General features: G+C 34.0%; 1 protein-coding gene across 1 annotated transcript in view; it reads left to right on the top strand.

Annotated features, from left to right (window-relative positions):
* Sgcz (sarcoglycan zeta) overlaps positions 1 to 15,948 on the top strand; it is a 136,739-nt gene that overhangs the window by 64,782 nt on the left and 56,009 nt on the right. The window contains exon 2 of the mRNA XM_090353763.1: positions 3,382 to 3,469. Coding sequence (XP_090209889.1) covers positions 3,382 to 3,469 — 88 coding nt within the window. The remainder of the gene's footprint in view (positions 1 to 3,381; positions 3,470 to 15,948) is intronic.

The following is a 15,948-nucleotide window of genomic DNA, read 5'->3' as shown; positions in this document are numbered from 1 at the left end:
TCTTTCTGCGAAGAAGTGTTATTACACATGGCGTTACCTGCCGCCCAACATGGTAGGGGCACATCTTCGCATTCCGACTTTGAATGTGTATTGAATTTTCCTCATCTATGTTTGAATCTTACTCAGGATAGGCACATGATAAGACATTAAACACAGCTGAGTAAAAGTAGGTCCACTGAGATACAAAAACAAGACTATGGGTCAGGTTGTTTTATTTTCTTATAGATTCAGAAAAATGAAATTGTACATCTCTGTATGTGAAGCGTCAGTGTTCAAAGAGTTAAAGTAATAAATGAGTTGTATATCTTTGGAAAAAAATAAAATAAAATAACTTTACTTGAATATTTGGATATTTAATATGATAATTGCATTTATACTTCTATGTTTCTTAAATTATATATACATATTCTTTAATTATATTTACATATAACCATGTTCTTCTGTTTTTTAAAGTTCATAGGAATTTCTCTTTAATTTATCCAGTAATCTAATGAAACAATTTGTTCTTTATAATTTTAAGACTAAACAAAAATATGTGTATATATGTGTATATGTACATATATATGTTGGAAGAACAAATTTCAATTCCACCAGTATGTTTTTACCAAATATTTTATTTTTCAGTTGAAATATACTTTCAGAGTTCTTATTTATACATTCAAATTAATTTTATTAATTAAGAACTTTATATTCATCCTATGGCCGGGAGTTTGGCCTACTGGTAGTATGCTTGCCCAGCATGCACCAAGACTTGGGTTCGACTCCTCGGTACCACATACATAGAAAATGCCAGAAATGGTGCTGTGGCTAAAGTGGCAGAGTTCTAGCCTTGAGGAAAAAGCCCAATGACAGTGCTCAGGCCCTGAGTTCAAACCCCAGGACTGGCAAAAAAAAAATATTCATCCTGAAATTTACCAGCAATTGATTCTAGTCTTAAATGTGGGTTATATCTATCAGACATTCTGTTGATGTCAGAAAGATCAGTGTTCTCAATTGTTTACAAACTATGCACAGAATGTGGATATGTTACAAGAAATTATAGAATTGAAGAACTTTTTAAAGAATTTTTTAAGAACGTTTTTAAGAAGTAGACAGCTCTACTTACAGAGAAATGAGTAGTACATGAAATACATGAGTCATTCAGAAACAACTTTTTTTAAAGGATCAGTGTTTCTTTTTAGAGAATTTTTAAAACATTTTATAGTAGTTGTATAAAAGCATTGCCATTTAGCAAAGCAGTTTATGATACAAGATGTCTCCATCAATGTCACCCCTTTCAATATTCCCCTACAAGAACATTTTTGACTTGTGGCAGAAAGAATGGTGTGATTAGAGGAAAGCAGAGAACTAAGTCAGTTATCTTAGATCTAGGCAGTTGTGTATCAACAACTGTATTCTTTATGCTATGGAAAATTACTTTAAAGATTAAGTCTTTTCAAGCCCTAGTTTATAAATATAGGCAAAATTCTCTTTAGAGAGTGTGCGCATATATTTCTTTGCTTAGTTAGAATTGGCAGGTTAGCTACTGGTGTGTCCTTATTTACAATGCATTCATTCACCTTTCATAGGACCAGGAATGCTATTGAAGCTCTCTTCTGATCTCTTTGCATTCTTCCAAGAAAATTTCCTCTCAGAATTAAATTGCTGTCTACTCAAAAGGGCCCAAAACAGCTTTTGGAAAATGTCTACAACGTCACTTATGCATACTCAAATCACAACTTCCAAATTTTAACCATAGAGGACTTGTCATGTGGTTCAAATGTAAGACATATGCATTCTGACGACCTGGGCGGCATCAGAATGGTACTGCTGGAACTTTATCTAATTTCACTATCTAGCCAAGAAGATTCACTTGTTTAGCTAATATTGTATGATTTGATCTTGGACATATCCCAACTTTTAGAAAGCCTAATTTTACACAATGAATATTCAATTAAAGATGGTTAGGTGAGTGAAGTGACAATTTGTAAATGATAATCTTAATTTAGATCTTGAATCATCAGAATAGGATTGTTGAAATAATTACTTCTGTAATTTAATTGTCTAAAGCAGATGATGGTAAAAGTTTAATGTGAACATTCCTAGGGAAATAATACCCTTCAAGAAACAGTTTGGCTCTTATGAACTAGTAATACAATATTTAGCCAGAGTTATATGAACTAAAATAGTTTGCAAAAAAACATCTTAAATTTTTCATACACCCTCATAGGCTATAATTCACTTAGCATTTCTGCCTGAAGGTAAAATAAGATATTAATTTTATTATTACAAAGACTTTGCTACTATTAAATAAATACATAGCAATTGATTTTCTTGAGCAATGACCCACAGGGTTGGTGTGCAACTGCAAGCACATGTGCTGTGGAAAAACACCTGGGTTCTTTCCCTTGTGATCTGATCAAGTACACAAAGAATAATAAGAAAACAAAGACAACAAAGCCACAAGGAAGCACATCAGAAATAAAATAAAATAATAAGAAAATGAACAAAAACAACAAAGGCACAAAGAAACACATCAGAAATAAAATTATCCATGTGATTTCATGAACTAAATCAATCTATAGTTACAAGACCAGAGATGGCTATTTTGTTTGTCATTACAGTTAAAGTGCTGATTTTATAATTTCAACTGAAGAAGCCCTTACCCATTTGGTTTATGCCTACAATGTTTTTGTGTCAGGGATATGTACATAAACATATCTTTGGCAAGGACAATTGGGAGACTTGGAAATGCTTATATCTGTCTCTAATAGTTTGTGCATGCTTATAATCAATGGAAGCATACTTATACTGTCATGTGTTTTACATATTTCTCAAATAATGTTTAGAATGATTAAGCCACTGAGTAAATTACCAATATAATTTTTTTGCCAGTCCTAGGCCTTGAAATCAGGGCTTGAGCACTGTCCTAGGACTTTCTCAAGGCTAGAGCTCTACCACTTGAGCCACAGCAAGAAAAAGCCAGAGCTTTTTTATATGTATGTAGTACCGAGGAATCAAACCTAGATCTTCATGCATGCTAGGTAATCACCCTACTACTGGGTCAAACTCCCAGCCCCCAAAATAGAGGTTGTTTTTCTTTTTTAACCTTCCTTGATCTTGAACTCAGAGCCTGGATACTGTCCCTGAGCTTTTCTGGTTCAATGATAGCACTCTACAACTTCAGCAACAGCTTCACTGGGGCCTTTTATGTTTATGTGTTACTAAGGAATCAAACCCAAGGCTTCATGCTTGCTAGGCAAGCACTCTACCACTAAGCCACACTCCCAGTCCCTAAAATAGAATTTTAATGGCACCCAAATCACTATAGCTATAATTTTATATGTTATGACTCTGTTTTGATCTTCTGTTTGATATATTTATTTTACACATGTTTCCCAGGATAGTCCACTGGTCTTACAATCTGACAGGAATGTCACAGTGAATGCAAGAAATCACATGGGCCAACTAACTGGACAGCTGACAGTTGGTGAGTGTTGTGAAAGAAGCCTTCTCTGATTGTTTAAGTTGGAAAGATAAAAGTATACAGTTTCTCCAAAATATCACTAGACCTCTCATTACAATCCAATTATCTTTCACATTATTTAATGGCTCATAAGCCTAGCTATGGTCTCCTCTAATTAGAGTTTATTACTCTTGTGAATGTGTTATTAGAAGAATGAATTAAAATTGTTTTTCTGGATCTTACTCCTGAAATATGAAAATATACTCTATTTTCCTACTGTTTTATAAATTGTACAGAAATATGGTATGCAGACAAAAATGTTAAACGATATGACTCCATGAAGTTTATGTATCCTTTCCCTTAAGAGAATGATTTTCCAATGAACATTTTAGAGGCTATTCAGTTGTAAATAATGAATCTCAATATTTATCAATTATTTGCAGTGTTTTTCAATTATCCATATATTATGGTTTTTAGGACATGAGAGTGCTAATTGTAAAATATTTTATATTATCAAATATATTTTATTTTAGAAATTTATATCACAATGTGATATTATTTGTCAAAAATTTTACAAGAAAAATGCAAAAAGTTGCAACTTGAAAATTTATATGATGATTTGACATGCATGTCAATATTAAAAAATCTTAGAGTGTTATGTTATTTTGATTCTGTGTTGAAATGACCTAATGCCCACACTGGATTAATTTGTATTAGAAAGAGATGAAAGGAAGTAGCTTTCAATTATGACGAGTGATTTATCCTTATGTAAATGAAAATTAAACCTCACATCAATACAAATGTGTTTTTAACATTTCAAACTGAATTGTAGAAAGTGGTCCCTAAAGCATGGTATTTAGAAAGATGTATTTTTGTTATGTTTACTATTTGGTTTAATGAGCTCAAAAAATGGAACATTCGCAAAACATTTGTGTTTTGAAAAAGTGCATTTCTGATTTATTAATATAGATATTCTAACTAGATATTTTAATAATATTTGATAAGTAAAAATATATATGTAAATGGAATAGAATATACATAAAAAATATATCAGCAACATATCAGCCTAGCAAGTATGAAGTTCTGAGTTTAAACTTCCACAGAGCCAGTAGAAAACAGATAGGAAATTGGGAAGGAGAGAACGAGGGAAAGAAGGAAGGAAGGAAGAAAGGAAGGGAGGGAGGAAGAAAGGGAGGGAAGGAAGGAGGGAAAGAAAGTAAAGAAAAGAAATGAATGAAAGAAGGAAGGAAAGGAAAGGAAAAGGAATAATAAAAAAAAAGAAAGTCCTTTAGTCAGGCCCTGGTGGCCCATGCCTTTAATCCTTGTTATTTGGGAGGTGGAAATCTGGAGATGTTTATTTTAAGGTAAGTCGATAGAAAGATAAGTCCATGAGACTCTAACTTTAAAATAGCCAGTAGAAAGCAGGGCAGTAGGCATGGCTCAAGTGAAGTCCCAATCAAACAAGAATGTTTACCAAACAATCTTAGCGAGTATGAGGCCCTGAGTTCCAATCCTAGAAAAGACAAGAAAATATAAATTATCAATGTAGATTCGAAACATTAGCCATTCAATTTGAATTTTAATGACAATTTATGACTGCTGCGTTAGAATTTCACCTATAGCAATTATCCTAAACTGAGGATTCTCGTGTCATTCTTTTTTTGAAGTTGAGAATTTTTAATAGGGTAGAATTTTATATTGCATTCAGTCCTTCTTATTAAAAAGTCATTAGGGAAAATGTCACAATGTAAAATAAGTACACAAAACTATGTACTGAACTCCACTGTCAAATGCAATAGCTATATCTGGCTTCCAAAGTGCCAATAGAATACAGGGAGTATAATCAAATATCATGCACATTTCCATGGTATTTGACAACAGCCACCTCAAAGAGAATACTGTGATTGTGTTTCAGACATCATTTTAAATTGTTTGTAATGTGCAATTACCTTTTGACAAATGAGAATAAAGGAAGAAAAGTTTGGTTTTACATGCAGCAAATTACTAAATTAAGAGTAGCCACTTATTTTCCTAGAGAGAAATATAGTACACTCTGAAAACTAATCCACTCAGTGCACTGCTGATACGTTTTTCTACTGCTTGATAATTTTCAGTAAACCTAGATCCCAAAGAAGGAGACTAAGGTTAGATATGGAGAGACTGTGTGTTGGTATTTGAAGTTAAACCATATAGTGGTACCCAGTATCTTAACAGACTGGGCACTGTCCTTGGGGTTTCTCAAGGCTAGAGCTCTACTACTTGAGCCACAGCACCACTTCTGGCTTTTTCTATGTATGTGGTACCAAGGAATTGAACCCTAGTCTTTGTGCATGCAGGTCAAGCACTCTACCACTAGGCCACACTCTCTGCTTCCAATTTGCTGAATATCTTTATGAAACTCTGAAATAACATGGTTTGAAAAAAAAGATATTTTTAAAGTTTTTATTTGTCATTTTTATCACTATGAAAATCAGGCATTTTTCAGTAGAGTAATATATGAAAAAACAATGATTTTTCCAGATATGAATGTATAAATGAGAATACAATTAATGACAAGATCATAGTATATATGACAAAAACAAATGCAATCTTATGGGAAATTAGTGTATGTTTCTCTATATTGTTTAACCCAAAGAGTTCTGGGTGATAGTTCATTGTGTTAAACACATCTACAACAAATAAAACACTGGCCCAGGAGTATTCTGGCAAAAGACTAAAGAATAAACTAGTTATAGAAAACAATTCTGGGTACTTAGCAAAAGATTAGAGAGTAAACTAATTACAGAAACATAGATAGTTTATTGGTCCAAATTAATTCTGGGATAAGCATCTAGTTTTACTAGCAGGAAATGATAAGGGGTCTGTTTACTATTCATTAATTACTATCAAGTTTCACCTAATCTGAGATGTGAAATTCCAAAATATTAATGTTTGTGATTTGACCTTTCCATTTCAGAAACAATATGAAATGATGATAAGCTTACACTTTTGTTTAAAATCTGAAGACCCCAATTCCATCTTAACTGAATCTGTGATTTTTTTTTCCTCTTAGTACATCCCACTAAATCCATGACAGAATTACAAAAACACACAAACATATGCTTCTCTATTGATTTGGTGCAAGTCAAGTCTCAAGAAGCCAAAACCAGCCCAGGGTTTAGATAGCATTTTTCATTTCCAATACATAGAAATGTTTAAAATATCAAATATTGATTATCAAAGCATTCAAACTATTTTCCAGTTACCCACAATGGCACGATAACTATCCATTAAAATGAGTAGTAAAAAAGACCAAATTTTAAACAAAATTTGGTTATAGTTAAGACATTAATATACCATAACTATCCATTAAAATGAGTAGTAAAAAAGACCAAATTTTAAACAAAATCTGGTTATAGTTAAGACATTAATATACCATAATGGTCAGTAAGGGGCTTGAAAATGTATGCAGCTTCTTTAATGTTCCACAAATATGAGTAAGTCCTAGGTTTTCAAGTGTACAGCACAAAATCTGCTAGGTACTAAGGTTTTTGATTATAATTAAATGTCAGATATAATAGCAAACCAGATTTTCAAAATGTAGGATTAATGACAAAATATGTATATACAAAGAGTTTTACATCATATGCTTATTGGGCCTCACAATAATATTATGAGGCTAATAATATGACTTTTATAATGCACAAAATGTTTTATAAAGCCATTTCACTTGTGTAACATTTTCTCAGAGACTGGTTTTAGGAAGGACTAGTCCTCACAGTTGTAGCATGCTTTACTAGCACAGATGCAGAAGCCAGACAAATCTCCACCATGACCTGCAGCAAGTATTCCCAGCCAGCTCTAGATTCCCATGGAGCAATGCAAGTGGGAGTACGCATCTCCATGAGCAGAAGTGAGAAGTCAGAAGGTGAAGGTTATGTATAGGCTTATGGTTATCATTTTTATTAGATCTACGTGTAAAGTCCTGTACAGCTGATCAAGCCTCTGGCTTTGCCTTATCTATGAAATGAGTCCACTTGTTCAATTGCTTGTGTGGATTTTTCCTAAGTCCCAGTCTAAACCTGGAAAACTATACTCCACCATTAGAGGAAAAGTCAGTTGATTAATCTACAGATCAGTTATTGTATTCTCCACGTATTTCTAATGGAATTGCACAATTTTTGTTTTTATTTTCTGTCTTCATTGTTACACATTTGAGGTACTTTTATTTTTACTTATTTACTTTGCTTCTTCATTTTTGTTTTCTGCATTGTTAGGGGTAGAACCCAGGGCTTTGTGCATGCAAGGAAGTACTCTACCACTGAGCTACCACCTAGGCTACCTTGCCTAGGTACTTATTCTTTTTTTTTTTTTTTGCCAGTACTGGAGCTTGAACTCAGCCCCTAGAAACTATTCTTGGACAATTTTTGCTCAAGGCTAGATCTCTGCCACTTGAGCCACTGTGCCATTTCTGGCTTTTTCTGTGTATGTGATGTCAAGGAATCAAACCCATGGCTTTGTGCACGCTAGGCAAGCACTTTGTCACTAGGCTACGCACCCTGCCCCCTAGGTAGTCTAATATGAAGATAATTAAGTTGTTTAATCAATATCCTGGTTATATAGTTATTCTTTCATCAAATCCTGGCTTAACAACCAAAGAAAAACTCTTTAAGGAAATGTAACCTGCAAGTAATTCAAGTCCAAACAGCTTATTTTGTCAGTATTAACCATTAGCATGCTTTGTTCCTAAATAAATAGAAAAAAAATGTAGATGAGAGTTTATAGTAAGTATTTAAAGACCCCTAAAATGACATGTAATCTTGTGGTAAAGCAATTACTGCACACATCTGGGAACTGCTTAATTGACAACAGATGGTGTGGGACATATTAAAATGTAGAAAGTTACAGATTATTCTCATGTTACAAATTTATGTTTTTTGTCATTGACTCCTTTGGTTTTATCTTAGGCAGTATTGTGTTGGTCTGAGGCAACTTAATAAAAATGGTTATTTAATGTAAAATAAGCTATTCAAACCTTGGACCATAAATAAGCAACATACTTATGTTTAATACTTACAGGTTCATTTTAAATGATTAATATAATATTGAATTTGAGTTCATTATTAATCAGTTAATTAATGACTTAATATTATTGAAATCAATATTAATTGGCTTAATCTTAGTTGAACAATTTGAGGATATATAAATGGAAGCAGATGCTTACAATTACCAGAAAATGACACTCTTAGAAACTGTGATCCTCAATCTGTGCATCACAGGTTTAATGAAAATTATAAGGAACTGTAATATATATGCTTGGAAATATATTATCTAAGATTTACATTGATTTTCTTCTTCTGAATCATTACTTTCTTTTGTGAATACTTTGAAAGTAGAATAGTGTATTACATATTTAAACTCCCAATTATATTTAGATATGGTACTGAATCAAGATATACTATTTTTTACTTCCTGGAGGATCTAGACAGAAAGATGACATTGGCAATTTTGTGATATTTTAATATTCTGAACCTTTCTCCTTCCAAGTACTCCATGTTCTTTTTTTTTTTTTTTGCCAGTCCTGGGCTTGAGCTCAGAGCCTGAGCACTGTCCTTGGACTTTCTCAAGGCTACAGCTCTACCACTTGAGCCTTAGCACCACTTCCGGCTTTTTTTTTTCTATTTATGTGGTACCGAGGAATCGAACCCGGGTCTTCATGCATGCTAGGCAAGCACTTTAACCACTAGGCCAAACTCCCGGCCCCGTGCTCCATGTTCTTATCTAAGATCAATCTTTACCATTTTCTTGGGCCTGTACTTAGCAGCATTTAGGTTACATTAACTAACCTCTTCTTTTCAAGGCCAAGAGTAACCTGTCTGCTAGTAACATCCATGTTCATATAACCAGGATCAAAATGCCAGGACTGATAGGAAATATCTGAACTATCTCTCTATCCAGATGAAAATATTTCTAAAGATATGGTCTGTGGCAATAATTGTACTTGTCCATGAAACAAATTTAGACTTGAATATTTAGAAATAAGGGAAGTAGGATACATGCTAAATGGAGCTTTGATGAAAAGAATAATCAAGAAAGTGATAGATCTGAGCATTCACTACGCCAACAAATTCCCTTATATTCTGGTGAAAGGATATAATAGGACTGAAGAGATAGCTCTGTATTCCAGCATTTACCTAAGTCCAAGAGTATTAGATCCTTAGCACCCAAAGGAAAGAAGATAATTAAAGGTTTTCTCAATACACAAAAGCCAAGAACGAATTATTTCTAAAACAACATTGTCAAGGAAATCATTAAAAAGATAATCATTTTATAAATTCTGTGATTATATAAACATGTGCAAAGTATAAATACTGGTTTATGTTTAAAATTTAATAAAATTGGAATAAAATACAAGTGAACATTGTCACAAAAGCTTGTTAAAGGTTAAAAATGTTTTAAAAACTTGATACATTTAATACATTTTGTAGATTCCTGACTTATCAGAAATTAATGCATTTTTAGATTTATACCCTATGTATAATGAGGCTGCCTGTATAAAACCTCAGGGCTACAGATGCACTTGTATATGCATATAATTGACTCATTGAATGGGCAATTTTGTGTTCATCTTAAGAATTTTTCATTGATTGGAGCTCACAGCATAGCCTTTAGGTAGAGTGCATTCCTAGCATGCACAAAGTCCTGGATTCTATTCCTTGGTACCACATACAGTGTTGCTGTGGCTCAAGTGGCAGAGTACTAGCCTTAAGCAAAAGTGCTTATGGACAGTGCCCATACACTGAGTTCCAGCCCCAATACTGAAGGTGGGAAAAAAGGTATTGTGGAAAATCCAGATTGTATCCTTGTTATAACTTTGAAAGATTGTGAACCCTCAGTAAGTGTGAATGTGTTTTATTATCATAAATGTTTTATTCTAAGCCTTGGTTTTGACTATATAATTTTCAGAAATTTGTCTTTATACACAATCTGATTTTCTTGATCAAGCTTATTTTTCATTTACACTTCTGATATACAAAAACTTCCATAATTTTCATTCTCTGACCGGAATTTCTAGCTGTCCATAATAGTAATAGTAACACAAATGTTATTACATTATTAGTATTTTACTTTATTTGTATTATTTTTGTCAGTCCTGGGGCTTAAACACAGAGCCTGGGCTCTGTTGCTTGGCTGTTCTGCACTAGCACTTGTTTTAAATAAAGAATTTATTAACATTGATTTTTGCTTCATATTTCAAATGTCATGTTTAACAAACAAGTATTCAAGAATAGAGTATCTATATACAATCACTGCACGTAGATTTTAGAATATAATTAAAATTAAGCTGAGGTTTTGTATGTCATAGGTACAATTAATGTATGTAATAAAGCATTATGTCTATAGAGTATATAGCCCATCATATATTTTTATGTCTATGTAGTTTTGTTTTTATCTTCATGACTATCTCCATAACATTGGGTACCCAAATATTGAGCCATCGATGTTGTACTGTTTGGATCTAATATCCACATAATAAGGATACTATGTGCCTTTTGTTCCTTTGGTCTTGACTTATCTCGCTCAACATGATTCGCTCTAGCTTCATCCGCTGTCCAGCGAATGCCATTATTTTACCTTGTCTGTTGGCTATGTAGAATTCCATTGTATGTATGTGTGTATGTATGTATGTATGTATGTATATATACATATATGGCACATTTTCTGTATCCATTCATCTGCAGTAGGGCATCTGGATTGTTTCCATCGTTTGGCTATTGTGAATAGTGCAGAGATAAACATAGCTGAGCTGGTGTCCTTATCATATCCTGGGTTATGATATTCAGGATAGATGCCCATGGGTGGTATGGCAGGATCGTAGAGAAGGTCTACTTTCAGTTCTTTAAGAAACCTCCAAACTGCTTTCCAGAGTGGCTGAACTAGTTTACATTCCCACCAGCATTTCAGTAGAGTTCCTCTTTCTCCACAACCCCACTAACTGTGTCGTTGTCTGAGTTCAGAATCTTGGCCATTCTTGTTGGGGTAAGGTTGTACCTTAGGGTTGTTTTTATTTGAATTTCCTTTATGATCGTGGATGATGACCATTTACTCATTTTTTTTGCCATTTTAACCTCTTCTTTTGATGTCTCTCTTTAGTTCCCTTGCCCATTTAGTGCTTGGTTTGTTGGGTTTGTGTTCCCTGTAGATACTGGATATTAAGCATTTGTCTGATATATTATTGGTAAATATCATTTCCCAGTTGGTTGGTAGTCTCTCTACTTTAGTAGCTATGCTTTTATCTGTGCAGACTTGGATGTGAGGGCGATCTGGCTGTGACATCAGTCACTCCACTGATTGCTAGGGTTGATTTGGCTGTTCTGGCTGCCTATAGGCTGTTGTCTCCTTCCTCCCTCAGCCCTCCATGTGTGTCACTCCTGAAGCTGCACACTCAGTGGAAGAGAACAACCAGCCTTGATAGAGGAGGGCTGGTCTTTGGTCAAGGGTATATGAGTAGCTGAGCTCCCCTGCTAGAACCTCCAAACAAGCTCTCTCAAAGACTAACACTTTGAACACTTGAATCACAAGCTCCACTACTGGCTTTCTGGTGTTTGACTGGAGATGAGAATCTAACAGACTTTCCTGTGTGGCCCACCTTTGAATTGTAATACTCAGAGTTCAGCTTTCTGAGTAGCTAGGATAACAGACAAGAGTCAGGAATCCAGCACATTATCTTCATTTTTTTTCAACCAGTAGAAAGCTTTCATTTATTTTATTGTAGTTAATAGAAGGGTTACATTATATTCGCCAGATAGAAGGTGCATTACTTCACATACAATGATACCCTTTCTCATGTCTTGGTCCCCATTTCCCTCCTCCCACCCCTCATCTTGTTTTCCTCCCTTCCCTATCCGACTTCAAATAACCAAATACGCATATATACAATATATCAGATAACCAGGACAAATAATGTAACAATATGAGATAATCAAAGGACAGCAAAAGAGATGAGAGATCACATAGTACATTAAGGAAAAAAATCACTCATTATATGGCTTTTGTTTCTATATCCTGGAGGTCCTTTCATTTAGCTTCATTCTATATCCTGGAGGTCCTTTCATTTAGCGTCATTCTATATGGCCTTATGAATCTACATTTTGTTCTATTGTAAATCTCTGCTAGGAGAGCCTAAGGTTTGCCTCTTCTTGAAACAGAATCCCTTCTCTTACTTATTAATGAGCAAACAGGTCTTGATAATTCACTTCAATAAAGATTTAATAAGTCTATTCTTTAGATAAAGGACAATAACAAAGGCTCATTAGCTATGCAGGTTTGTATAATTACTATTTTGAAGGTGCGTGTGTGTGTGTGTGTGTGTGTGTGTGAAGATATTGGGCCTTGAACACTCCTTGGTTTTCTCTCTTAGGGCTATTGCTCTATAGTTGAGACATGCCTCCATTCCTGGCTTTTTGCTGATTAATTGGAGGTAAACATATCTTAGATTTTGCTGCTCAGGGTTGATTTTAACCTCAATCTTCAGATTTCAGCCTTCTGAGTAATGAGGCCTATAGGTATGAGGCACTGGTTTACAATTTTTATGGAAATAATCAAACTCTCCTTATTTATTGGAAGTAAATTTACATTACTATCATTTGTTTATAAATATTAATGAATCTTATTAATCTTGATAAATAATAATTGAAAATAGTTTTGAAATAATATCTCCACCACTATAGCTGGTCTCATTTGTTATGTATCTCTTTTTTATGGCTAAGTTATGTATTTTAAATATGTATGCAAATCACAAACTGTCCCTGCTGATTTTTTTTTTTTTTTGCCAGTCCTGGGCTTGAGCTCAGGGCCTGAGCACTGTCCTTGGACTTTCTCAAGGCTAGAGCTCTACCACTTGAGCCTCAGCACCACTTCTGCCTTTTTTCTATGTATGTAGTACTGAGGAATCGAACCCAGGTCTTCATGCATGCTAGGAAAGCACTTTAACCACTAGGCCAAACTCCCGGCCCCCTGCTGATTTTTTATTTCTTTTTTTGACTGTAAAAAAAGAGTCAACTTTTTTTTTGTTTTTCTTATTTTGGATGTCTGACAAACATGCTGATTTCAGATTTAACAGATTCTATAACAGAGCACTTTAAAAAAGGTAATATATTTCTAACACAATGTTTAGTATCAATAGGTAGTCCTAGCTCAGCTTCCATTGAGTACCATATTCTATATTTATAGAAATTTTTCAAAGCTTATTTCAACTAATCAATTTCCCTTCAAGTAATCAGCTTGGCTTTATGTTTCTCAACCATAATCAACTGATATTTCAAATGGTCTCTATTTTAGGTAGTAATTTTTTTGAGTGCAACTCTTTAGAATTTTCTCTTCTTTAGGGTAAGATGTTAAAAATGCAAATAAAAATTACCTACTACTTTCATCTGTTGAAATCACATTAATCATAAGTATAAAGAGATGAATGTAAATAATGTAAAACTACTCAAAATTAAACATATTCCATTGACTAAATTTTATGATTCTCAAGAATAAGTAGCTTCAAAGTAGAAGGCACTTAACATATGAAAGAAACTTTCTCTAAAGCTGAGTTAATGTCAAAAGAAGTTCATTGTGTCACTAGAAGTACTTAGAACAGCATGAATACCAAAGAAGCCAAAGACACTTTTTGGCATAGAAACATTTAATAGATTGAGGCACATGGCTGTAGAGTCACAGTATAAGTAAAAAGAACAAATATTTTTTAAAAAAAATCAATTTGGTGAGATTTTCAAGGAAAGAATGTGATGTTGTATTAGATGGAATTTAATGATAGCTATAATCTTCAATGGGCTCTCTGGCCTCTTTACATTTTCTCTTTTCTGTGTCTCTATCTCCTGGCTACATTATGGCTTTTATGATAACCTGTCAAAAGCTTTTCTATGCAGATTATCAATAGTTTGAATATATATGCACATAGTTCATATATATTTGCATATTTTCTGTAGCTGTCATAATCAAAGTAGTTAAAATAAAGATATATATGAGGCTAATTGAGTTTTCACAGATATAATTCAAAAAGCAGGAAGTTACATAATCTATAGTAATTGGGGGATTCAGTGGTGCATAAAGTCAGGAAAGGTATAATTAGAAAGTTTCAGTGCATTTCTGGTCCACTGTCACTGCATCCCTATAACCATGTAAGCTAAAGAGATTTCTGATATGTTGACCCCAAGTTCCTACCCACTATATCTCCTCATACTAAATTTCTCTGTTCAGAAGAAAAACATTAGTACTTGTTTCAGTGTTTAACTTGTTCCATTTCTGTTCTTAGTTTGTGTACTGCCTAACAATTTTTTCTAAGTATATTAGATTGATGCTTATTTATTCTGTCAAAAACATAATTTCTCATGGTTAGGTTGAAGTACTAGGTTTCAGCTAACAAAATGGATGGGTTTATATTGTCATTTTTACTGCAAGTCCTATATGTTTGGACATTGTATTATAAAGTCTCTTTCAATTTGAGCCACCAGTAGTAAAATCGCCTAAACAATTCACTTCAACATATACATTCAAAATTGCTGATAGATGTGTGCACTCACAGCTTTACTAGACAAGGAAGGTATACTTACCTGCCCTGAGTTTCCTGGAAAAAGAAGATTTCTAGGCATAAGGAATTTGTAGAGGAGTGGTTTGGAGAACTGTGAAGGAAAAACAGTACTGGGGAGACATTGAACTTTTAAACAACAAGTTGTCCCCTCTATGCTTTACAAGAAAGATATGTGTGCTTCTAAAAGTTCAGCCTCAGACTATACTGGCCTGTGAAACAAACAAGCATCATAGTAGAGTCAGTGGGTCATACCTGTAATCCTAGCTACTCAAGAGACTGAAATCTAAGGATCTGAGTTGAAATCCAGCGCAGTCAGGAAAGTCTGTGAGAATGTTATTCCCAATTAACTACCCCCCCCCAAAAAAAATCAAATCCAGAAGTGGAGCTGTGGTTCAAGTGGTAGAGAACTAACCTTGATCAGTAAGGTGAAGGACAGTATCTAAGTCCTGAGTTCAAACCTCAAGAACTGCAAACTACCCCCTCCCCCACAAAAGTCTCATAATGAAGAACAAGATCCTGAAGCCAGTCTACCTACATTTAAGTCTCAGGCTGTCATTTATAAGCTGCAGGATTTTTCATTGTTACTTAACTTCCATGTAGATCAAATGGGTATTTATGAAAATAAATTGTGTTCACTACTTTTATTGATTTAAAAAATACTTAGCACTACCATATCTTGGGCATTATGCTATGAACAGATAGATACACAACTGGGAAGTTAAATGTTATTTCTTCTGGTTGCTATCAGAATTGTTCACATGTCAGTCAATCCTATAACTATATTTAAATGTACATATGTGGTAAGTAAAAAAATAATTTTAACATTGACAGATGGTTTTCTGCCGGGGCCTACCGGCAGCAAATTGGGGTTCCTGAAATAGGGGGCAGGGACTGGAAAAAATAGAAGAGAGACAAACACATCAGGTCC

Source organism: Megascapheus bottae, chromosome 20 (assembly GCF_031878675.1).
Source record: "Megascapheus bottae isolate mThoBot1 chromosome 20, mThoBot2.hap1, whole genome shotgun sequence".
In the NCBI taxonomy this organism is placed as follows: Eukaryota; Metazoa; Chordata; class Mammalia; order Rodentia; family Geomyidae; genus Megascapheus; species Megascapheus bottae.
Note: the sequence above shows the minus strand (reverse complement) of the source record. Positions and strands in the feature narration are given on the sequence as shown.